Source organism: Rhinolophus sinicus, chromosome 10 (genome assembly GCF_057876585.1).
Source record: "Rhinolophus sinicus isolate RSI-liver-muscle chromosome 10, RSI-T2T, whole genome shotgun sequence".
In the NCBI taxonomy this organism is placed as follows: domain Eukaryota; kingdom Metazoa; phylum Chordata; class Mammalia; order Chiroptera; family Rhinolophidae; genus Rhinolophus; species Rhinolophus sinicus.
In genome coordinates this window covers 2610590-2630416 of record NC_142510.1, presented here as the reverse complement: position 1 = coordinate 2630416, position 19827 = coordinate 2610590, and the positions used below count along the sequence as shown (strand labels likewise).

General features: G+C 41.6%; 1 protein-coding gene across 2 annotated transcripts in view; it reads left to right on the top strand.

Annotated features, from left to right (window-relative positions):
- ANKS4B (ankyrin repeat and sterile alpha motif domain containing 4B) overlaps nucleotides 1-19827 on the top strand; it is a 41984-nt gene that overhangs the window by 18576 nt on the left and 3581 nt on the right. The window contains exon 3 of one of the 2 annotated variants that reach the window (XM_088801192.1): nucleotides 12846-13088. In XM_088801192.1, the coding sequence (XP_088657318.1) occupies nucleotides 12925-13088 (164 nt within the window). In that variant the 5' untranslated portion in view covers nucleotides 12846-12924. Of the gene's footprint in view, nucleotides 1-12665; nucleotides 13089-19827 lie in introns of those variants that run through there. The other variant, XM_019751635.3, reaches the window with a different exon arrangement.

The window sequence follows — 19827 nt, the reverse complement described above, 5'->3', positions numbered from 1 at the left end:
GCAAGTAGGTGGTATTTGCAATTATTGACTTACGTGGTGTCTTTGTGTAATTTGAGGAGTAATCTCCACTCCCTATGTCAGGTGTCTGAAATAACATTGTAGATGAGGGTACTGTTTCCCAGCTTCCTTGATCAAAAGGGTCACATGGGGCTGTCGCCAATATTACAGATTTCTGGGGCCCGCTCCAGAGCTGTTGAATCAGGCTCTCCAGGGGTGGGGCCTGGGGTAATGGATGTTTAACAAGCACCATTTGTGAGTCTTACAATCAGGAAGATTTGGGAAATACCTGGAGGGAGGGAGGCAGGAAAATGACTGTTTGCCAGTTGTTAAGCTTTTTATTGGAGTTACTTGGTTATGTCTCGGTGGAATCTGGGAGAGGGAGCCAAACCCAGGATAAGCAGATTGTGGGGGTAAAGATGGTGAAAGGGTTTAGATTCCGAGAAGCACGATAACAAGAGTTACGCCTCCTGGGCATATTTTCCAGAGAGTGACACCTTTCCTACAAAAGTGAAGGCAGTTTGCTAGCACGATGGCTAAGGCTACCATGAGAAGACAGAGGGAGGAGATTGGAAGCGAGATGCTCCTTTTTCCCAGGCCCCACCCTCAGACTCACTCAGCTTTTCTCTGGAGTGAGAGGGCTTACCCTGGAAAGAGAGCCCCAAACTGAGGGGCTTCAGGCTCATTCTGTCAGGCTAAGGGGCGGCACAAAGCCCCTGAGCGGGGGGCATGGAGAGGAGGACCCCTGGGCGAGCTGGTGAAGGCGGTGACGGTGCCAGAGATGAGTGAGTACCCATGCTGTGCATGGCCAGTCAGTGAACAAGCGGTTCCAGGCCCGTGAGAACCAACGCTGCCTAAGGGCATCGGGATCCAAGCGTGTTCGGTGCAGCCAGCTTCGAGAATGTGGCAGAATGGCTGTTCCATAAAGAGATGGTGTTTCACATCACTCCCTGGGAAAAACGCCAATCTTGACCGCAATGATAGCTCGCTCCCTAATGTTTTCCTCAACAGACAGTGGGATGTCTTTCAGAGGTAGATCTTCCACATTCCTTTCAATGAGCCTCTCTAAGTTTGCTAATTTATGACTTGGAGGTGTTCCCTCTCCTCTTCTTGGATGCCCTGGTGTCCTGAGTGTCGCATGGCCACTTCTCACCCACCTGTAACCACCAGGCATTTCTCGGAGGGAGTTTTAGGTGGTTATGGGTAACAACAACTCAGAGTTTTGACCTTGGAGCAGGTGCCCTCCTTCCTTTCTGAAATGCAGTTCTTACCAACAACAGCTCCTCGTTCTTAAATTCCAAGCCTGTTTTATTTTCCACAATTGGCAACACATTAATCGAAGACAACCTAACTGTCATCAGGAGATGGTTAGACAATCTGTGTAATACTCTTCAGCTACTAAAAAATGAATGTGTGGGTTCATTTGGATCTATGAATGCTGATATTAACCATGTGCGCCATAAAATTGGAGTTTTTAGAGCTGTCTAATTAGTATGTTTCCATTAGGTTAGGTTTAGAAAAAGGAGAAAATGGAAAAATCAATACGTGTATCTATACATGTTTGTGCCTGTGTGGGTCTAGAAATGTGTATTTGCATTAAAAGTCTAGGAGGGTAGGCCAGACAGCTAATAGTGATCCCGGGGGGGAGACGGGGCAGGCAGTCAGGCAGTCTGGGCGCTGCTAGCTGGACATTGATAACTGCTGTTGGTTCTGACTGGTTCGTGCTCTTGCTCTACTGGTTATAAATGTATGTAAATCGATCATCCCTAGAAATAGGAATAGGGAGATGGAACTCTCCTGCCTTTTTTTTTTTTATTTACTTCTATTTCGATGAATTGTCTTGGTGATAAAATAACCAAATAATTTTCAGCAATAAAGGGGAACCTGATTTGTATATGCATGCTCTATAGAAGCCACAGAGTCAAAGGCCCAGGAGTTGGAAAGAGTGTGTGATTTTTCTGTGTGTATTTGTGTGTGTGCACAGGGAGTGTTTTAAAGCTCCGTGCTTCTCTTGAAGTTCACTTAGCTTTAAAAGTACAAGATGGCATTAATTGGAACTCAGAGTATAAGATAAAAAAGAAATATAGAAACTTCTACCAATATGCTAATACAGCTTAAAATAGCTTCCAAATATGAAATGTGAATTTAACTTGGAAGAAGAAGACTATGGTGATGAGAATGTTCTTGAACATCATCGTATGGTGTTCCTTGAAAAATGTCACTGTACAGCGTTAATGTCATTTTGCCCTTTGGTTCTCTAAGACAGACCACCAAGTTGAACGAACCTCCTGACGGTAATGGATTCAGAAAGAACTGGGACAAAGGAATACAAGGCTTGATCGACCTATAGATATTATGATAGGGCAGCTTTAGATCAATGAATGACAGAGAAGGCTCAGAAGTCCAAAATAAAACCTCATTTACATACAAATATTAACACAGTTTACTCCATAGCTAGCAGCTAGTGCAATGGTCAAGACAGAAATAGAGAAAAAGTCCCCTTGGTGATGCAGCAAATTCCTTTTAGTTGATAGAATATAAAATATGTTAAATGTTAAAGTTCTGAAGGCTCCCAACCTTCCAGCATCCCCCGCCCCATCTTTGCAATGTGCTGTGCAGTCAGCCTGTTCCCACGTCCCCTCCCCCAGACTCTCCTCCCCAGGGCCCTCCTCTCCCCCTGAATCTGGCCTGCCCGTGATTGGCTGTGGCCAGTGGAATAAGGTGAAAAGAACGGTGTGGTTGTGTCATTCTGAGACTAGCTCTCGAGACCTTGTAAACCGAAGCTCACTCTCTTAACGATTTACACCCACCATGAGAACGAGCCCAAGCTAGCCTGCTGGGTGGGGACAGATGACAAGAAGCAGAGACAGGTCATCAAAGCCAAGGCCTCCTGGAGCAACCTGTCCCCAGCTGAGCCACACTGACTGCCGATGACTGAGTGAGCTCAGCCAAGGTCAGCCGAGCGCAGAGGAGTTGACCAGTTGACCGGAAACTCGTGGGCTAAATCAGTGCTTATTGTTTCAAGTCACTTAGTTTGGAGGGTTTGTGAGCCGGCATGATCGTGACCATAGGTGTCTGTGACAATTATTTAAAACTATTTAGAATTCCTGTTTCAAAATGAGCCTAGTGTTTAATTGTGAAACTGCAGATCTCCTATGAGAGCATTTACTGAGCAACCAGGAACCTTCGACGTCTCAAAAGAAGCAGCGTGCACATTGTGAGAGTGCAGACAAGGACGCTTTCCTTCAGGGGTTTGCTTTCTGATGGGGGAGACCAAGTGACTACTTATGTAACACACAAGCATAAGTAGCAAAAGTACACACAGGTGTATTCTTTTCTGTCCTGTGTCCTTTTGTCAATGGCACCACGATGTGCCTTCAGGGGACTCTCTTTCCCTTTAGATAGACTCTTGGTGAGACTTTTAGTCAAGTTGCCTGTAATCACACTGTGCGTGAGGCGTAGGCACGTGACATGCCAATCAAACAAACGTTCTCGCTGTGGAGCTTGAATCTCGATCAGGGTAACAGGTTGGAACCCAGCCCCCTAAAGGGGTGTCTCTTATTCAAGTAACAGCCCAGTTCTGTTAAATCCCCCTTCTCAGCACCCCTGTAATCTACCCTGTCCTCTCTGGGTCCCCCTGCAGGTGTGTAATCTACGCCTTTATCATTTTCATTTCACACGGAGTACTGGGAAGGAGTCGGCAGTTCTAAAAAAACATGTGATTTCCTGGGTCTGTAGGAAGGAGGAAAGAAGAGTTTTATTAAGGACCACGGTGTACAGGCCCTGTGCTGGACAAGCTTTCGAGGTAGGACTAAGAAAAGGGAATGAAGACTCCTCGAAGCAAATCCCCCCCCACACTGATAGCTACTAAGTAGAAAGCTGTGTGGGCGGCATGTGTTCCCCTTCCCCCATTCATGGTGAACCCCTAATCCTCAGGACCTCAGGATGTGACTGTATTTGTAGATATGACCTTTGTGGAGGTGATTAGTTACAATAAGGTCCCCAGAATGGGCTCTAATCCAATATGACTGATGTCCTTATAAGAAGAGGAAATTAGGACACAGACATGTGCAGAGGAAAAACCACATGAAGACACAGGGAGAAGACGGCCGTCTACATACAAGCCAAGGACAAAGGCCTGGAAACAGACCCTTCCTTTATGGTCCTCAGAAGAAACCAACCCTGCTGACACTTTGATCTTGGACTTCCAGCCTCCAGAGCTGTGAGAAAAGAAAGTTCTGTTGTTTAAGCCCCCCCACCCCGGCCCAGTTTTGAGGTACTTTGACATGGCAGCTCTAGGAAATGAATGCAAATTCCCAGAATGAAATGCAATCCTGTGTGACTGTAAAACATATTCTCTCTTTACTGTACCATGATAAGGGACAGGACCAAACAAAACAAAACAAACAAACAACAACAACAAAACAGGTTCCAATTGTTGTTACTGAGAAGAAAAGTGCAGAAAAAGAGAAGGTTTAAGAAAATGTAGTGATTATACATGAATGATGATGTAAGTGGGGAGAGGCTCCTGACTACCAGTCTCTCCTTCCCTTCTACTCCCCCCTCTATTGCCATAGACTCTTGCTCCTAATTTCCATTTACTGAGTACTGACTACACACCACACTTTCAAGGTTTTAACAAATTTTAAGCAGGGATTACTTGTTACACCCCTGTGAGTAATCACTGGAAAAATGTTTGCTTCATTTTACTGATGAGGAAACTGAGGCCCAGAGAGAAGTCATTTGCCCAGGTTAATGGCGGGACCCAATCTCAGGGTGAATGTCTGTGAGTCTCGTACGTAAGAGCCTGTGTTCTTGGCCATGGCTGTCCTCCGGCTTTATTTCAGCACAGTGCTTGGCTTTTCCATTTGCCTGTCTTCCCAGTCCTGCTACTGTCGGCTTGAATGGTTTTGATGGTGTTTGATGACCTGCTCATGGGTGCTGTAAGGTGCCTCCCTTGAGGTGAATTCTGCCACGTTGAAACAAAATGGCAGCGAGGAGAGGTTTCTCCAGCGATCATTGTTCCTACAGTTTTTGTAGAACTTAGGCTTTGGGTGACAATTGAGGTCATACGATTACTGTGTATTGGCTGAAGTCTTCAATTCGCAGAACCGATAATTAATTAGGAAGAGGAAAAGGCATAAGAAAAAAGGAAATTTGTCCAGCTCACAAAGCTCGTTGATTCAAGTGTAAAATTTAAATTCATAGCCCCTGCTTAGACTATCCAGTATTAACATTTTAAAGAATTTGTTTTTGAAAACCTTTATACAACCCTCCACTGTTACAATGTAACGCCATCTGGGATTTAGCATTTATAAAATGTGCAGCTGAGAGATGCCAAGAGATTCCTCATGCAAACCAGATGGCACAATAACAGCTCTGTCTGCGGTTCTGGCAGAAAAAAATAGGGCTTTGAATGGCTTGAAACTTATGTGAATAAATTAAGCCCAATCAATACTTCAGGGACATTACAATTTCAGTAGTCAACCTACCCACCTAACTATTTTCATAAATGTTTTCATTTGGAGAAGGAAAAACAAAAGGGCAGACAATGGTTCCTTTGATTGCTTCCTATTTGTATTTAATGTTTCTAAGGAAAACAACACCAATGGCCTTCGAAGTGGGAAGGAAAGTTCCTCCTGATTCTAAGAGTGATATATGGGTTTAAATGAGAAGTTGAAATCTCTTTTGAATAGGAAAAATCCACATCAAATAGGTTGTAGAGTTTTATTACTATGCTAAAGAAGAAAAAAAAACACGTCTAAGTGACGTTTTCTGAATAATGCATTTGAAAATGTCTTTACCTCAACAGATACGTTTTTTCATGAACCCACATTTAACACAGTATTGTGTTGATGCCTTGTCTGATTCCTGTAAGTTTTCCATGTGACAACAGGACTTTTGCAATCCCCTTTCATTTTCTTTACTTTCTGCTCTGGCTTTTATTTTCATGAAAATTCATAATAAGGTTCTCATTAGATGAAGTAATCTTGTTAAAAGCAAACGTTCAGCTTGGATCTTTTCTTTTTCCTTATTACATAAAAATGTGCTCCTACCATGCAAGTGAATTTCCTCTGTAATTGGACATGAATAGCTTTGGGGAACAAATACAACCCGGCTTTGAAAGCCAGATCTCTTGAGGTGCAGGGGGCAATCTCATTAATAAAAATATGTGTTTCTGGGCCGCACAAGCTGTTGGATTTCTTTCCCAATTAGCAGCAAACGGTTTTCCGGAACAACACAGGAGAAGTTTGGTTTCCACTTTGCTGGCATTGGTTTCTCTTGGGGTAGAATGCAAGGATCTTTGTCCATTTTCCGCTCCCTGATCAAAGGAACACAGAGGACTCTGTTTTGCAGGCAAGGCAGAGTGCTGGGTAGACTGTTCATCCAAGTGCTGCTTCTTGGCCAGGATGGGTCTCCACGGTAGGTGACACACCTGGTTAGACCACCCAGCTGTCAGGTAACCGCTCTTAAAGCAAGAGAGGCCGAAAAATTATAAACACAACAGTGGAGAGTTGAAAATGCCCTTGCTCTGTGAGGAGGAGACCCATCGGTGGGAATTTGTACAAATGCTACCCCTGGAGAATGGTGAACTCTGCTTTTCCCTGGGTCATTGGCAAAAAAAAAAAAAAAGTGGTATCTGGGCAGAAGGACCTCTCAAAGTGAAATAGCTGCACGCTTGAGGTACCAGGTAATAAGCTGAGTTTCTAGAGTTTTAGGGGGAAAAGGAGGAAATAAAGCCTACTGCTCTGAACCTAAGTGGCAGCCAGAGGAACACAGAAGTCACCGGCCGGATGTTTCTCTAAAGTTACAGTGATGTCTCAGGGTTGTAGGGAGGTGTGGGGGACAGGGTTGGTCCAACAGGAAGGTTGGTGATGACCTTGACTTGCCAGGTAATAAAACAGTCCTGGAGGGTCATTGCCACTTAGGTCTGTTCCTCAAAATCTGTCCCCTAATGTGTATGGCACATATTCTCTGTCCTTCCGAGAGTCCAGCAGCACCCTGTTGGAATGGATTCAAATACTTATTTCCACAAGACCCGTACAGTCAAAACATTCCGTCAAAAGCCACAACTGCCCCCCAATTATCCAGACGCTTCACAAGGAGTGTCTACATTACACGCAAATGTGTTACTTATTTTCATTAATCTCTCCCTTCACCATCTTCCACCAATTTTCCTTCCTTTCGACTTTGGGGAATAAGAAAGCAGACCAATTGCTGAGCCATCGCTCTTTCTGTCTGTGTGAACTAAGCCCCAATCCCACTACTTTTCCCAGTTTGTAAAAACTGTACGTTCTAGTTCATAAGGAGTTTTAATCTCATTTCATCTTTTCTGCTGTGAGCTTAGGTGGCAGGGATGATTATGAGCAACGTCCCCCAGTTTTCTCCACAAAGAAATGGAGACTCAGAGAGCTGGAGTAACTCGCCCCAGATCGTACGGACTCCGGGTCTTCCAGCTCCAAGTTCAGCCCTCTGCCTCCACCTCCTCTTGAAGCAGTGGGGTAAGGAGTCAAGGTCAGGAGAAATTGCTCCTGCTTCCCCTTCCCCTCCCCACCCATTCTTCTTTCAAGGAAGAAGTTTTCCCAAGGAAATGCCATAGGGTGCAGGGATCTTTAACCATTTTTTTTAAAAAAAGCTCAGGTGTTTTACCATTCTCCCAGAGAATGTAAGTCTAAGTTGTAAGCACTCCTAGATCAAGAAACTTCCTCCATCTCCAACCCTCTTTCCTTCCCTCTGTCATCGCTCTGTCCTCATTCTCTCTCGTTTCCATCCTCATCCTCATCCTTCTCACATTATCATCACCACCATCACCTCCACCTGGTACCAGACCCTGTTTAACTGGCACCTAGCATTCTCCTACAAGTCCATCTTGGAGAAGCCCCCTCTTGGGTTATATACGATATTCCACTTCAGACTGAGCCCATGAATGCAATTGAGCTTAGATTAAAGTGGCTCATGCAAGTATGAATTGAGGAACCACATTACCTCATTCTCAAAGTGCCCACCGCTGTGTTGGGATGTTTCACTCTCTCTGGGCTAAAAGGAAATTTCTTTTGCAGCTAAACAATGTTGCCTGCAGGCTGCTTCTACAGCTTCTACTGATAGCCTCACAGAAACCAGAAAAAGGAACAAACATTGACACTTGGGGCTAATTGCTGTTGTGCGAAACTGCAGATTAAATCTTTGCACTTTTTCTGAGTAGGCGAATAATTTATCTTGGGATAAAGAGTTGGGGAAAAAAAGAGATGAGGAACAAACAGTTACAGATTTTGAAAATAGAGCTTCCTCAATTCAATGGACTATTATCAAGCATATTAAAGATTTTGTAACAATCCAGGAAAATATTTATGGTGGATTAAGGAGAGAAGAGACACAATGTGAAATGGTATGTATTTGATGATGAATACTACGTAAAAATATACCGCAAGGTGTCTGTGTGTGTGTGTGTGTGTGTGTGTGTGTGTGTGTGTGTGTGGTTGACCAGTTGTGTAAGGTTGATGGGTTCTAATCTCACTGTGGCGTCTTCAGGGAACATGGTTTGCATGAAACCAATTATTTCGTATTTGTTGAGATCTGTGCTGGCTTTACTAGGTGGGCAATTTTTATAAATATTCTCCGTGTGCTTGAAAAGAACATGCATTTTCTGTTGAGTGCAGGATTCCATATGTGACTGATCAAGCTTGTTCATTGCATTCAAATCTTTTATATTTTGCTAATCTCTGGTCTGATTGATGTATCACATTAGAGGGTGTAGAAAGATCTCCCACTATGGTCTAGAGCCAGATGCACGTGTCATGGGATTACCTCCCGTTTTGTGCTGGAGGCCGGCCTTCCAATCACCTGCCCAGACCGTTTGCTCAGCACAGATTACGAAGCAGCACCAAGTTTCCTCCAAGTTGTTTCAGATAAGAACATGGCTTTCTCAAGTTCCATTGAGAATGGAATTTTGTTTTTAACTTTTTATTTTAAGTGCGTTTTTCCAGGACCCGTCAGCTCTAAGTCAAGTAGTTGTTTCAATCTAGTTGTGGAGGGTGCAGCTCACAGTGGCCCATGTGGGGATCGAACCGGCAACCTTGTTGTTAAGAGCACCGCACTCTACCCAACTGAGCTAAGTGGCCGCCCCGAAAATGAAATTTGATTCTGTTTTATTACTGCCTTTGTCACCATCCTCCAAAGGTATCATAAGGGGGGTGTTGAAAGCTGCTTTTTCCAGGCCTGAGGAACAAGAGTGTTCTAAGCAGCGTGTTCTCTGGGCATGCGATCAGCATCACTGGAAATTAGTGTTCTGCTCCTAACTCTGAAAAAGTAATAGGAGTGAAACCGAGCCGCCCCTGCCTGCAGAGTTCTTCTGATGACCGTTGGCATCCATTTGTAAGGCAGGTGGCCAGAGTGAGACTGAGGGTCATTTTGTAGCCAGAGGGTAGTTTTATTTCTATGAAACGAGTCTGTCAGCTCCTACTGAGATCAGGTTTGGCGTGAACCTTCCCAGTCCTGCATTCATACCCACTAGCCCCCCACCAGCCCAGATCCTTGTTTTAACGGTGCTTCCTTTGTGCTTTTCATATGGTTTCCATGTCATCACACAGGAAATTTGCAGCGACTGTTTGTGTAGTCTATGATATGTACAACTTCTGTTATGCAGCTTACGCCTTGTTAACGTTTAAGAAGTGGAAACACGCTGCAGGAAGTGCTCTTAAAGCTAATTAGTCCTTGCTTAGGTAAAAGGCCAGGTATGAAAGTATGGCGTGTACTTAATACTTTTTTCTATGTAAATGATTAATGTCCTTAGGCTTTCAAGAGCTAGATATGTTTTTCCCCAAACTGAGTTAACATGCTGTTGACCCCAACCCCACGGGGTTTGAGTAAATTGAAAATCTGTGGAGGTAAATCTTCCAGTGTCACCAGGTGGTGGTGACTGAGAAAGCTGGGCCCTCAGATGCCTTCTGATGGAGAGGGAGGGTTTCTTCTGTACCCCACACCTCCCCAGCCTGGGGCTTAGCATCGCTGTGATTTGGTGGCTCCCCTCGGCACCGCTGCTCGGTTCCCAGGTCCATGGCGTTCTACAGGGCAGGACCTGTCAGTCCTCACAGGGGCAAGGGCTGGGTTGTGGTCATTCCCTTCAGAGTCAGTTAGTGACCACCTGGGTAAGAGGCATTTCTAATAAGAAAGGTGGGACTCAGGTTTTTCTAAGGCACTTGTTTTTCTAAGTGCCTAAATAGTCAGCCAGGCTGATCATACAGAAACATTTTCATAAGAAAATGGTTTTACCCCGATTGTCTTACTCAGAGGCGTGTCAACAAGCCAAGATGAACCTGAACTTGAAGGTTAGATTGTGACTTTGTGTCAGCATCGTATCACCTGTACTTGGTTAGGAAACATTTGCCATTGAGGAGTCGGAGAGTAGCGGGCAAGGAAACAGCGTTAAAATGTGTCTGGTGAGATCACTTAATAGTTTCTCGAAAGTGGACGAAAGGTATTGAAAGAATGACAGCAAAAAGAGTAAGGAAGCCAGAAAGCAGCTGGATTTGCTGTACACATGATACACAGTAGCCAATGTTATTTTAAACGAAAATGCAAGAGAATGGTGTGATCTAATGTATACAGGTCTATGAAAATACTGTGGAGTGAGCCCAGGAAGGATGGATACATTTGCAAATAGTGTTCCCACAGGTCCTTGTGGAAGTAAAAGGATCAGAACACAGACTTCAGTTCAAGCTGTCAAAGTGTGATATGGAGACTTTCTTATCGAGTGAAAGTAGGAAGTTCAGAAGGGGTTTTAGTAATTTGTTCAGTGCCACTCCTTGCCATCATTTTGAAATTGTTAAATGGGCATCGTGAGTTCAAGGGGCACACCTAGCACCTTCTTGGGAGATGGATCCACATTTGTGCCCTGGTAGGACCACCTCTGTAGGACAACGTAACGATTTCTCTTAAAGGAAAATGCTTATAGATGTTGCCTCTTTACTTTGTATTTAAAGCCACACGTGTTCACCTACCAGTGTTTACGAAATCCTATATTTGGGATGCTTTTTTTTTTTTTCAATGGTAAAATGTTATCATTTGTGAAAAAAAAATCTCCCACTAAGCTTGTGGATTTGCTCTGACTCTTTAAACTCTGTTCGTTTTTATTTTCTCTATTTTGAGGCTATGTTATTAAGTACATCCATATTTTTTATTATGATTATCCTATTTTATTGATGAGTTGTTCTTTTCATCTTTATGTATTATCTCCTTTAGCCCTACTAATTTTTTTTTTTTTTTTTGGTTTAAACTGTATTTGTCTGATATACCAATGTTTCATTAGTATTTGCTTGATATAACTTCCAGTTTTTTTTGCTTTCAATCTTTGTACAATTTTATATTTTAGATGTGTGTATTGTAAATAAGATACAGTTGAGTCTTCCAACTGGTAAATTTGGTCCATTTACATTTTCTTTATGACAGATAGATTTGGAGCGTGTTTTTGGCTTATATATTGTGCTCTTTATTTACATTATTTTCTATGCTTTCCTCCTTTCTGTAAGGCAGAAGCTTAAGTTACTGATTTGAGATCCTTCTTCTTTTCTAATACAGGCATGACCAAACTGCAAAATTTCCCCCTAAACTCTGTTTTCACTGCATCCTATAAATTTTGATATTTTATGTTTCCATTTTCATTCAGTTCTCAATATATGTGAGAAAGGATTGTATCCAGAATATGCAAAGAACTTTTGCAACTCAATAGTAAGAAGACACACAACCCAATGAAAAATGGCAAAGAATTTAAATATAAGATGTAAGAATGGCTAGTAAGCACTTGAAAATGTACTCAACATCATTAGTCATTAGGGAAATGCAAATGTAAACCACAGTGATACTGTCTCACACCTACCAGGATGGCCATCAACAAAAAGAGATGCAATAGAGCTGCAGGGATTTGGAGAACTTTGAACCCTCACACATTGCTGGTGAGAACGTAAAATGGTTCAGTCACTTTGGAAGACAGTTTGGCAATTTCTTAAAAAATTAAATGTGAATTGCCCTACAACTCAGCAATTCCAGTCTTTGGACATGAAAATACATGTCCACACAAAGACTTGTGTGTGACTGTTCATAGCAGCATTATTCATAAAACCAAAAAGTGGAAACAGTCCCAGTGTCCATCAACTGCTGAATGAATAAATGTGTTCGTTTAACAGAGTATTACTGAGCAATACATACAAAGTACTGTTACATACTATAACGTGGGTAAACCTCCAAAAATTACGTGAAGCTGAAAAAAACTCTAGACACAAAAGATTTTATATATTGTATGATTCCATTTATATGAAATGCCCACGAAAAGCATGACTGTGGAGAGAGAAAGCAGATTAGCATTTTCCTGAGCTGGGAAAAGGAATGGGGATTGACTACAAATGAGCATGAGGGATATTTTTGGGGTGATAGATGTATCCTAAAATTGGATTATAGTGTTGATTACGCAACTCTGTAAATTTACTCATGATCATTGAATTATGTACTTTACATGGTGAATTTCGTAACATATAAATGATATCTCAATCAAACTGTCTTAAAAATAGACCTCCCCAGGGAACTAGACAAGTTCTGAATTTTTTGGAAATTATTTTCTACATTCTGAGATAACTAATATTACTAATATTCCAGACTTGTTAATGGGGGTTAAAAAAATTAAATGTGCCTCAAGACACTCAAGATGAACATAGCAATCCTCCATATTCAATGTCATGGCCATCCTGGAAAGAAAAGATCCAAGTTCAGCACTGTAAATTTTTCTGGCTGCCTTCCACGGAGGGAGGCTGGAATGAGCTTTGCCCTGGGTGACACTCTTCTTGTCACTGATTAACCAGCTCTGTAGGAAGGCTGCTCCGGTGACATCCTGCTCTGCCTCGAGAGTGGTATCTGGCCAAGCAGTGGTAAGCAGAAAAAATGTCCACTCGCTACCACCAAGCTGCTAGCGATAGCTACCTAGAACTTCTGAAGGAAGCTACCAAGAGAGACCTGAACCTTTCCGATGAAGATGGCATGACTCCCACGCTCCTGGCAGCTTACCATGGGAACCTGGAAGCCCTAGAGATAATCTGTAGCAGAGGGTAAGTTCGCCCTGATGGTTTCGACCGGAAACTGCAGTGGGATTTGGCAGACCGCAGCAAGAGACAGGGAAGTCAGTGGAAATATGTTGCCCTTTCTAGACTGTCTAAATAATTACCTTTCTAGAGAAAGGGAGAAAACTGCCTAGAGATTGCTCTCTTCGCCCTGAGAACTGGACCCCGGGGGTGGCTCATCCTTTGTGAGCCACATATAGAGGAGAGACCCTGAACTCCAAGGCATGGTATCTGCCTCGTGGGGGAGGATATTTTAATAATGTGCCTTGAAAAATACTTGCTGTGAAATTTAAATGGTTGGCCCTTTAAAAAGAGATCATTGTTCTACTTGGTTGTCATGTCAACCTTGATTGGAAGGAATGATGTGTTTTTATTTCATTTTTTCATCTATGCCATTAAAATTCCACAGCCTTTTATTATTATAATACTCAATCCCAGTGCAAGTCCATGATTCTTAGATGAAGTTGCTGGCTTTACAAGCTATAAAGGGACCTTCAGCCTGTCTCAACTTCATTACCTCTCTGGCTGTCAGATACATACACACACACACTCCCCCAAATCCAGCTCCCCGCCTCCCACCAATTCTACTGCAGGAGTTAGTTGGCTCTTTTCTTTTGCTTGTTACCAAAGGGGCTACATAGTGTTGGCAACTGTAACTCAAGGGGTAAAGAAAGCAAAACGGAAAATGTAAATAAAGGAGACAAGTGAATTCATTTCGATTCAGTACATATTTGTTTGTACATATCTGCCACGTACCCACCATTTTGCTATCCAGTGGGGATGCTGCAATCAACAGGAGACACACAATCACTGTCCTCACGGTGATTCCATTTGAGAGAGTAAGACAAAATTAAGTCATGTATGACATACGTTACACTCGGGGAAATAGAGCACACTGGATAGATAACACAGGCATGTGTCCCAATCTGGGAGGTGAGGGGAGGCTTTCTGGAGCACGTAAGCTGGGATATGAACAAAGAGGAGTTGGCCAGATGGAGATGGAAGAGTCGTTCTGAGTGAGAGCGCTGTGCATTCTGGGAACTGAGGAAGTTGAATATGGTTGGACATGGCTTGAGTGGGGAGAGGCCAAGCTGTAAGAGACAAGATGAGGTCAAAAGAGCCTTGTAACTCTGTGAAGGAGTTGAACTTTATCCAAAGGGCCTGGGAAGCCATTGTCATGGGTTTACACAGGCGAGCCACCTGGTAGATTTGTGTTTGCAATATTTGCTCAGGCAGCCGTATAGCAGTCAGAGAGAAAGCTTGGGGACTGTTTTTATGGTCAAAACGAGATGGACTGGACAAGGGCAAGGCAGAGGGGATGGGAAGATGTGGATGGATTTGAGTGGCAGTTTGGCTGCAGAATTGATTGTGATTGACTGGATGTTGGTGGTAAGGGAAGGGGGAGGGTAAAGGCCACCAGTTCTGGCTTTGACAGCTTGTAGATGTTGGCACACTTTACTGAAGTGGGGGGGAGGGGGGTTGAGGGGAAGATTTAGGAAGAGTTTGAAGAACCGGAGGTGGTGGAGAGACTTTCTGAATTGAGGCTGAATGAGGAAGTGAGTGGAGTCTCCATTCCTTTTGCCTGATTTGACTTCCTCTTCCCAGGCACCACTCCCTAGCCCCAGTGCCATCAGTCAGCCTTCTCCAGGTTGTAACACAGCCTTCTCTCCTCTTCTCCCAAACTTTCTTCACCTACTCAAAGTGTACAAAGTGTAACACCTCCGTACCAAGGGCAAGTGTCAGTTGCTTCACAACCAGGGAAAGCCCTCGCTCCCTTTGGTGTCCAATTTAAATGGCAACGCCTATATGTTCTCTCTCTCTCTCTCTCTCTCTCTCTCTCTCTCTCTCTCTCTCTCTCTCTCTCTCTCTCAGTTTCTCTCCTTTGTATGCCTGAAATGTTATCTTACACTTACTAATCTGCTGGTCTTTATTTATGACAAATGTAACATAAGCTGAACCCAGAAAATTAAACGATATATATGCACACAAATTATAAAGGAAAAACTATTCTATAATGCCATGCTCTTAACAGTTGTATGTTTTATATATAATATATACACAGTGTGTATAAATATACATGTATATATAGTGTGTGTATATAAATACACAAAATGGTATCTAAGTAGACATTTTTTGTAATGTGCTCTTTTTTTTTTAAACCCTTGGTTCTGGCATAGATAGCATAGACAGGGTTTATTTGTTTGTTTGCTTGTTTTTTTAATTGGGGGAATATTGAGGGACAGTGTGTTTCTCTAGGGCCCATCAGCTCCAAGTCATTGTCCTTCAATCTAGTTGTGGAGGGCGCAGCTCAGCTCCAAGTCCAGTTGCCGTTTTCAATCTTTAGTCGCAGGGGGCGCAGCCCACCATCCCATGTGGGAATTGAACCGGCAACCTTGTTGTTGAGAGCTCGCGCTCTAACCACCTGAGCCATTCGACCGCCCTGTAACGTGTTCTTTTTTAACCCCTCAATGCATAATGAAAAAATTTCCATGTCAATATATATATTCTTTTATAATTTAATTTTCAGGGACTTCTTATTCTGGTCAATAAGTATATTTCTTAGTCAATCTCTCTTTTGGACAGTCCCCCCCCCCCCCATTATTTAAACAGTGCTGTGATGAATATCTGTATATAAATCCTTGCTCACGCTTTCTTGAGGATAAATTCTCCCAAGTGAAATTTCTGGATCAATTGGCATGTAGGTGCATAATTTAAAGATTTTTGGGTGTGTATTGACAATTTTTTGTTCAGAAAGTGGGTATCTATTTCTGTCAATATTATAGGTCCAAAATGACATATCAATGTAGCTTTAATGTTCTTTCCTTTGGTTACTGGTGAGGTTGAAAATTCTTGTTTCATGTTTAGTGGCCATCATATTTCCACTTTCGTGAACTATACACAGTTATAACCTTGCTCCACTTTTTTATTGGAGTCTTCAACATTTCGTATTGATTTATTTTTTAAAAATGCGTTTTAAAGTTATACCAGTCTTTGGTGACATTACAAATATTTTCACAATTCACGTTTTTGACAACAGATATATTAAATATGAATGAAAATATAAATATATTTACATATTTTAAGTATATATTTATATACTTAAGCCTGTCATTTTTACTATATAATTATAATTTTGAGGTCATGTCTAAATATTGACTGAAATTTTCTTTAGCACTTTTTCAGTTTCATGTATTTATTTATTTTATGAAGTGTATATTTTAAGTACTTGATTCATATATCATCTGTTTTGATTTAAGGTTTGAGGTTATGATCTAACTATCCCTTCCCCAAGTGGTTAGTCATGTATCCCAACACTATTTGTTATATAGTTCACCCTTTTTCCATTTGTTTATTTGACATGGTAATTTCTCTCAATATAATATCAAAATCCAGTTCATTAAGATATATTTATTCAACACTGTGGGCACAAAAATTCTTCTAACCCTGCTTTTCCTAGTCTTTCCATCTCAACTCTTATCTGTGGATCAATTCTAGTACATCTCAGATTTTGTTTCCTTCTCTCCAGAAGTATTTATCAGCAGTTGTGTTAAGTGGGCCTGGTATAGGCTGAAAAAAAAATGTCTTGTGAGGGTTTGTGATAGGTCACCTCCCATTTTGACCATAGCCAATCCCTAGGAATCTGTGTGATGTCAAACTGCCAATTAGATTTAAGGAGGCTAAAAAGGGAAACCAATTAAAAATTGAATTTAGAAGTTAATCAGCCATTGAAGTCTATTCCACTCTGATGATTTCAGTGTTTATCTGTCATTACCTGATTTAGACCACGGGTCATATGGTCACCATTAATATCCCAACTCTGGATTGGTTAAAAACTGCTTTTCTTTATTTTTTAAATTTAAAGATGGAAAGCAACAATTGCATGTGTTATTCTACACTGGGAAGATGGCCCCAAATTACACAAAATTTCATTTTGCCTTTTAAGTGTGCATGAATTTTTCAGTTTTGTTTCATTTTCTAAAATGGAAATAAGTTTTCTCCTTCCCTGATTTTTAAAGGACTGCGTATTTATTGTAACATTTCACATCGTATTTGGAAGATATATTTAATAAAAATCACATCAGTTCTCACAGTCATTAATATTTGGTTGTAGATCCTTTCAGATATTTCCCTTTGAGAACATGCACACACATAAATTTTTCCCCATTAAAAGGGAAATCATATCATACAAACTCTTCTGAAATCTGCTTCTAATTATTTGACAATATATCATGAATCATTTACACTTAAAAGTAGAGATCCATGCCACTATTTTTAATGGCTACATTGTATTCTATTTTACAGTTTCATCGTAATTTATTTAATCAGTTGTTTGTTCATGATGTTTAATTTGAATCCAGTCTTTGTTATAAATAAGTTTGGACAAACATCTTTGATCATTCATCTTTACACAAGGGTCTGATATTTCCTTAGGATAAATTCCTAAAGGCAGAATTGTTGATTCAAAAGGGTGCCATGTTTTAAAGGTTTTTGGTACATGTTGTGCCAGGAAACTTGAACCACTTTATGCTTCTCCCAGCATTGTTTATTTCCCCACATTCCTGCCAAAACCGAGTATTACAATTCTTTTTAATCACTGCCTATCTGATAGGCAAATACATGGTAGTGCATTGTTTTCATTTGCATTTCTTTTATTATTAGTGAGTGTAAATATTCCTTCTTATGTGGAAAAACATTTTTGAAAGAATGATTTCTTTTCTGAGAACAACCTCATACACAAAAAAATCAACTTCAAAAGGAGAAATTGAAATGGATATGAGCAAATTGCTTATTAGTGACAATAAGAACAATCCAACTTTAAAAAGTATTGCCCAGATGTACTGATCTACCAAAAAGCAAGGGCAAAATGTGGTTATTTAAAAATCTTTTCAGTGAGTTTCTCTTTTGGGAGAAAAGGGGGGATGGGGATAGGAAAAATAATTAACACTAGAGTGACTTGAGCCCCAGGAAGCTGTGTAAGATCAACATTGAATTCCGATCAGTGAGGTGGGACCCGTGTGTATACCTACACAGGGGATGTGTAATAGTTCTGTCAGGAAACGGGAAAGACACCAAGGATGGAAAAACAAAGATTGAGTTTAGAAGGACCCCGTGAAACCTGTGAATAGAAAATTCTTTGATCTAAGTTGGAAAGTTGTCTATAAATAGAATTTTTGCAAGTGGATGTAGCTCAAATGCACTAGGGAACCATGTGGATCCTCTTACTGACAGTTTCGTCTGTAAATTGGGAATTTTGCATTTGAAATTTTCTTAAATGAGGACCCATCTTTGGGGTTATCATTTCAGGTTTTCCTTATGTTCTTCCTATTGTGAAAGGATCATTAAGATCCCTGGAGATGGGAAAATTCCACTACTCTACAGCCTGAATGAAGCGTGTAGATTTAACTCAAACTTCTCAATACCCTGTACCATCCCCACCACAGCTCACTCCTCTCAATAATTTCTTTTTTAACTTGCCCAATCCAAGAATAATTTCAGGCAAATTTAATCAGTATGTTTTTGTTTATGTTTATAGTAATGTCTTGGATGCTTTACAATCCCTCTTTGTTGTCTTTTGAATATGGTGTTTGGTTAAAATAAATAAAGTGAAACTCCATCTTTGGGGGTGAGACACTGCGCTCCCCAAAGATACACAACTGCATTAAGGTTAAAAGAGGTTTCCTTTGATCCAAGACAATTAAATCAGGCTGACTGACCAGCGCTCTCTTGAAAGTGGCCACCCAACACAACTGTGTTATTTAATATTTGCTTTCCTTAGATTCAATTTCATTTTCTTTCCTTCCTCTTGGCGCTTATTTCCTTTGCCCCATCTCCATGCACTCTGGTCACGCCGAAGTAGACTCCTGGTTCCCCAAATATGCCATGTAATGTCACCCACATGTGCTTTTGTTCATGCTGTTCTCTGCTCAGAGGAGGCTGCCAACTGCCAGCTTATGGGCTGCCTCTAGCTCACGGGTGTTTTATTTGGGCTTCACTGTATTTTTCTTTTAAATTTGAGCCAACATTTAAATATCAAAAAGGTTCACATGAAATCCTGGATGTCTGGCTTTGTTTGAAAAATGGAAGCTCTGGCGACGTGTGGTGTCGGCTGTTGTTCCAGGTAGCAATCCGCCACAGCCGAGCACCCAGCACCGGCCCGTCTATCTAGATGCAGCTTGCTCTTGAACTGTGACCCTTTCAGTTACTTTCATTACCTGCGTGGCTTCCTTAGGTTGAGTTTCAAGCTTCTGCTAGGAGACACTGATAGTGCAAAGGACAAAAAGACACAGGCATTGCCCTCTGAGGCATATTATCTAATTATGGAGACAACACATAAATATTTGACAAATTAAGAAAGACTGTGAGTGTTAGAAAGCCATAGGAACTATTGGAGTGCTGCAGGAATTGACTAGGTGGGTGTGAGAAAAAAGAAATACGTGAAATTAAGGATTCTGAGTTTAGAGAGAAGGGAAATAATAGTAGGTAATGTTTATTGAACATTCACTATGTACTAAGCACTTTTCTCTTGCTTCATGTGTATTCACTTATTCACATCACAGCTCCATGAGTAGCTAATATCCTGAATTTGCAGTTGAGGCTCCTGAGTCTTAGAAAAGTTAGCTTAAGGCCTCGTGACTGTTGAAGTGAAAAAGCTGAGGTGTGTAACCATAAGACTGTATTGTGTTGGAGACCTTGGAGACGGGCCTGACCCAGTGTGCCGCCTGCGTGC